General features: G+C 45.8%; 1 protein-coding gene across 1 annotated transcript in view; it reads left to right on the top strand.

Annotated features, from left to right (window-relative positions):
- The window catches only part of LDLRAD3 (low density lipoprotein receptor class A domain containing 3), a 175254-nt gene that overhangs the window by 51642 nt on the left and 117612 nt on the right, over positions 1 to 6000 (top strand). Inside the window, exon 5 of the mRNA XM_012801453.2 lies at positions 2684 to 2809. Coding sequence (XP_012656907.2) covers positions 2684 to 2809 — 126 coding nt within the window. The remainder of the gene's footprint in view (positions 1 to 2683; positions 2810 to 6000) is intronic.

Raw genomic sequence — 6000 nt, forward strand, 5'->3', positions numbered from 1 at the left:
TGTATTTTTTTTTTTTTGAGATAGAGTCTCACTATGTCACTCTCAGTAGAGTGCTGTGGCATCCTAGCTCACAGCAACCTCAAACTCTTGGGCTTAAGCGATTCTCTTGCCTCAGCCTCCCAAGTAGCTGGGACTACAGGCACCTGCTGCAATGCCCGACTGTTTTTGTGGTTGTTATACTTGTCACTGTTGTTTGGCAGGCCTGGGCCAGGTTCGAACCCACCAGCCCTGGTGTAGGTGTCTGGCTCCCTGACTGCTGAGCTCCAGGCACCGAGCCATGTATTTTCTCTTATACCCTCTTCTTTTACTATATACAGAGGACAAAGCGTTAGAGATAATCTTTTGCATTTTGCTTTTTTCATCTAATAGTATATCCTGGGAATCATCCATTATAGAGATTGTCAAAAGTAATATTTTTATTTATTTTTATTTTTGAGACAACATTTTGCTCTATCACCCCGGCTAGAGTGCTATAATCTCAGCCTACCTCACAGCAACCTCATACTCCTGGGCTCAAGGGGTCCTCCTGCCTCAGCCTCCCGAGTAGCTGGGACTACAGATGCTTGCCATGATGCCTGGATAATTTTGCTATTTTTAGTAGAGATGGGGTCTTGCTTTGCTAAGGCTGGTCTTAAACTCCTGGCCTCAAATGATCCCCCCACCTCAGCCTCCCAGATTATAGGTGTGAGCCACCGTGCCTATATAATGAACCATTCAACCTTTAGAGTCAGAAAAATAATTCTAGCATCCCAAGGATCATTTATAAAATTTGGTAAACCTAATGGTGGTGGTGATGATGATGATAGATAAAATAGGCTTTGCCACTAATTTAGCATCCGCTGTATGCTACGCTCTATACCAAGCGTTTTGTGGCAGTTATCTCACTGAATTCTTACCAGAGCCCTGTGGAGTTGATGGACTTCCAGTTTGCTGAGGAAGAAACTGAAGTTCACCAATATTTAGAAATGTGCCCAAAGTCATAAAAAATAGGGCCAGAATATGAAACCAGGACTGTGCTGAGTTTGTGCCTGGAGAAGAGCACATCAGCCCCAAGACAGAAGTTCCAGGTTGAAAAAAAGCTGCTTGAGTTTTTAAAAATCTGGAGTATCCTGGCCTTAAAACCCTGTTGACTGTGAATTGACTGCTGCCAAAGTCAGCACGTTACAGATGGCAGGAACATACATGTAATTTATTGCCTGTTTGTTCCCAAGAAATAGTCCTTCTTTCTTGGCCTCTAAGACAGGGGGCAAGAGGGATGCTAGGTAGGGTCTGCTACCTGGGACGACATAGCCATAGATTCCATCTTACACCTCTTAATCGCACGCCAGAGCACCAGCTCCATTAACAGGAAAGTACATCACCCCACAGGGCTGTTTGGTTTAGGAGGACACTCCATCAAGCCCGAGTTACAGCAGTTTCTGCTAAAACTGTTTGTACGGCAAGATGGAAGAGGAATTTCTGCAGAGCAGAAGTCTGGCTTCTGTTGTGAGAAGTGACAGCCTTTGGCACAGGGGCAATGCTGTTGAGTAGCTTGAAATCGTGGCTTCTGGCGTCTGCATGCCCAGACCTCACTCAGTGCTCGACTTTCTAGCTGTGTGACTTTGGGGAAGCTACTTCGCCTATCAAAGTGGTGATAAGAACAATGTTCATGAGTGTTTAGGGTCCCCTAGACCAGCCCCAGCTTCAGCAATTCTCTAGGAGGATTCACCGAACTAGGCCTGTGGTCCCACTCACAGCTATAATGTATTACAGCAAAAGGATACAGAACAAAATCAACTAAGGTAAAAGATGGACTGAATGAAGTCCGTCCAGAGGAAGCGAGGTTCAGGCTTCCAAGAGTCCTCTCCCAGCTGAGTCGCAAACGCTGCACTTAATTCCTTTAGCAATGGGTTGTGACAACATGTGTGAAATGTCAGCTAGAAAGAATGCTCAGAGAGACTCAGTGACCAGGGATTTTATCAGGGGCCGATCACATAGGTGCCCCTCTGCCTAGCACATGCTGAAATTCCAGGGGCCTGTAAGGAGGCAGGAGTTTAAACAGTATTGCTTGTATAAACAACTGAGGCACAATGAGCTGCTCTTATCAGTCGAGGTGTTGGTAACTGTCCCCCAAATCCAAATTCTCAGCCTCTAGCCAAGCAGGAGCCAACCTTGCAAGGCTTTCATAAAGAGAGCAGCTTCAGGTCTTTTTTCTTGGGTCATCTCTGCATACCACCCCCTTGCATGGGTGCTGGGTGGGGCGAGTGAGATAATTCGTGAAGAGCGCAGACACATCACCTCGTACCGTGAGCACTCGCTAAACGTCCACTGCTGTGACTTTGACATTCAGGGAGTGAATGTGGGTTGGTTCTTCTGTACTTTACGACTGGCTCATCATCCCTCTACTCACCCACGCTCCATTCTTTCCTTTGTTCCTGTTTGATTGGCGCCTGCGTCATGCGGTGGCTGTGTTAGCCTCGTGGGGATTTTGAAAGGGCAAGATTAGCCACTCCGTCTCTGGAGGATGTCGTGTGTGAGTGTCCAATCTGGCAGGGCGTTTGAGGTGGGCGGTGGTGATAAGAAACCTCTGGGGACGTCAAGGTAAATCAAAAAGGACTCACACGTCCAGAATCAGTGGGATGGGTGTACAGCGACCTAAGAATGTAACTCCTGATGTCTCGCTGTTGGTCTTTTTCTCCTGCAGCCAAAGCCAAATCCAAATGCGGCCCGACGTTCTTCCCCTGCGCCAGCGGCATCCACTGCATCATCGGCCGCTTCCGATGTAACGGGTTTGAGGACTGTCCCGACGGCAGCGATGAAGAGAACTGCAGTAAGTGCCGGCCGGATGCTGCTGACCCTCGTTACCCTCCACCCAGCCAAACCTGTCCCTGTGGGCTCCTCTCTTCTCCGTCCCTCCTAAACCCACAGGCTCAGGCTCTCCCGGCTCCTCAGATTCTTTTCTTTCCCACATCTTTCTTGTGAAAACCTATGAGTTCCCAGCCGCCACCCACGGGGGACTCTAATAAGCACACTGGGTTTGGGCACTTCGTTTTCAGTTCTGACAACAGCTCGGCAAATGCAGGTGAATCGTCCCTAATCAACAGATCAGGAACGTCAGGTGGGAGAAGTAAATTAACTGACCCAGGGTCTCGTAGCTCAACAGCGGCAGAGCCACTTCCAACTTCTTCCTGCTCTGTGATTCAACACCCCACGTTTACGTGCCTGCTGACCTTCCTTCCTAGAATTCTTTTTATTTAAAACAGTGTTTATATACTAATTATATGCATACTGTATGAGTACATTCTTGAAGAAAAGTCCATGTGGCATAAACTCTTCTTTGTGACTGCCCTGATTTGTTTTTGTTTTACCTGCTGTGTAGTATTCCATATGTCAGTATGCTACACACACACACACCCCCACACACATCCATCCTCTCCATCCTTGCCTATCAGCAGGCTTGCTGTTGAGCTTAACTACTCATTGGCCTAGATATATGCAGACTCTTCCTTTCTGCATCTCCACGTCCACAGTGACTTCACACATAACAGCCTCCGTGACAATCATTTGTCTCTGCCCGGCTTTAAAACCACTCCAGCCATCCCAGCAAATTCGTTTGTAGTGACCACTGGTCACTGTGGTCACTGGGTCCTTCTTCATTCCTTTCTCCTAAATGTTTAGTCTACTTGTGCCTTTGTATCATCAGCTCTGATTAAACATACATATCCATTTTCTGTGGTTACATCTATTATGTGTGTATATATATATACATTTTTTTTCTTTTTTTTTGGAGACAGAGTCTCAGTTTGTCACCCTCGGTAGAGTGCCATGGCTTCATAGCTCACGGCAAACTCTTGAGCTGAAGCCATCTTTTTGCCTCAGCCTCCCGAGTAGCTGGGACTACAGGTGCCCACCATGACGCCTGGCTGTTTTTTAGAGACAGGGTCTCACTCTGGCTCAGGCTGGTCTTGAACTCCTGAGCTCAGGTGATCCACCCTCCTTGGCCTCCCAGAGTGCTGGGATTACAGGGGTGAGCCACCACACCCAGACATAAATATATATATATATTTAAAGACTTCATATTTTAGAGCAATTTAAGGATCAGAGCAAAGTAGAAAGGAAGGTGCAGAGATTTGCCATCTCTCCCTCCCCCCACAGGCACCGTCTCTTCCCCTCCATCAACCTGCCCCTGCAGGGTGGTGCCTTTCTGATGGCTGCTAAACCTGTACTGACACAACATTATCACCCCAAGTCCAGGTTCACGTTAAGGTTCACTCCTGATATTGTGCTTTCCGTGGTTCTGACAGATGTGCAGTGACACACACCGGCTGCCACCCTAGCAGCATGCAGCATGGTTTCCCTGCCCTGCTCTTCCCTTTCTGCCCATCCCACTTAGCATATTTAAATGACATCTCTCTTATGATTATTGTAAAGAACTTGGAAAATAGAGAAAAGCGTAAAGATGTGCGCCCAAAGCCATAAATTAGAATGAAACACTGTTAATATTTAGGCCCTTTTATTTCTGTTCTTCTCTCTCCGTGTACAGGGTGGATATACAGTTCCTGTGCAATTTAAATTAGTTTACTAATTAGTAATTAAAGAGTAAACTATTTTAAGTTGCACATGAACTCAGTGTGCACTCTGTATAATATGTGTGTATATACGTGTATATATAATATACACACACACCCTTCTCTAATGAACTTACTTGCAGTGTCCTTTATATTGTAACCATTTTCTTATGTTGTTAATTTTTTTCCCCCCGAAACCTAAGTTCTAATGACACAGGAAGTTTGTAACTTTCCCATGTTCTTCCTCCTGTGGCCTTAGTTCATCTCCAGGGTCTCAAGTGGCAGAAATCTGTCGCAGGCTGGAGGTTTTTGTATGGTTAGTAGAATGATGCTAAGTACCTTAGCAGGGAGGATGCATGTCACTAACAGGATGGGGTCTGGCTGGGAGAAGCGACTGCAGCCAGAGGCCGGGGGCTCGGATTTGTGCTCTGCCCTGAAGAAGCATGACGAGCTGCGTCTTCTCCTTACATAGTGCTGCTCTTGTTTTTGCACTGGGGGTGCTGAGAGCCTGCTTCTCGGGTTACCCTGAGAACTAGATGAAATCGTATCTGAAAAGTGCTTAGTTCAGTGCCTGGCACAGAGTAATTGATTTCAAAAATGAGTGGTTCAAAACAAAACTCTTGAGAGGCTCAGCGCCTGTAGCGCAGTGGTTACGGCACCAGCCACATGCACCAAAGCTGGTGGGTTTGAGCCAGGCTCAGGCCAGCTAAACAATGACAACTGCACCAAGAAAATAGCTGGGCGTTGTAGGGGGCACCTTTAGTCCCAGCTACTCAGGAGGCTGAGGCAAGAGAATCACTTAAGCCCAAGAACCTGAAGTCACTATGAGCAATGATGCTATGGCACTCTACTGAAGGTGACATAGTGAGACTCGGTCTAAAAAAAAAAAAAAAAAGCTCTTGCATGATTAAAGAGAGGACCACATTTACTAGGATTTTGTGTTTGGTTTGGGGTCTGCAAGGAGGTAGTTCATTTATATTTCATTTGGTCCTTTAGTACATGTGTATTAGCTTGATCTCAGCTTCCTACTGCTTAGGGGGGTCTTATAAACTAAGGGAGACATTTTATTACAGTACACGTATATACACACAAGTGCATGCTGGGGAGTGATCCAGTGGCCATAAAGAGCAGGTGGAACCCAGTACAGTACATCGTAGATGGACACCATATACGTACAACATGCAGTACGTACATTCAGTGATTTTGCCATCAGACATATTCCCTGCCATAAAGACCCAGTGTGATATAAATATTTGGATATTGGTCTTTAATTTTCTAAATGACTAAATTATATCCATTCCGAATATGTCAAGAGGGATGAAGCCAACATTTTCCTCTGGCATATCTATGATTTAAAAAGAATATAAATGTCTTAACACAATAACTAAGAAAATGCCATGAAGGCTATGTTAACCAGTTTGATGAAAATATTTCAAATTGTATATAAAACCAG

Source organism: Otolemur garnettii, unplaced genomic scaffold, assembly GCF_000181295.1.
Source record: "Otolemur garnettii isolate 467f Iridium unplaced genomic scaffold, OtoGar3 scaffold00001, whole genome shotgun sequence".
Taxonomy (NCBI): Eukaryota; Metazoa; Chordata; class Mammalia; order Primates; family Galagidae; genus Otolemur; species Otolemur garnettii.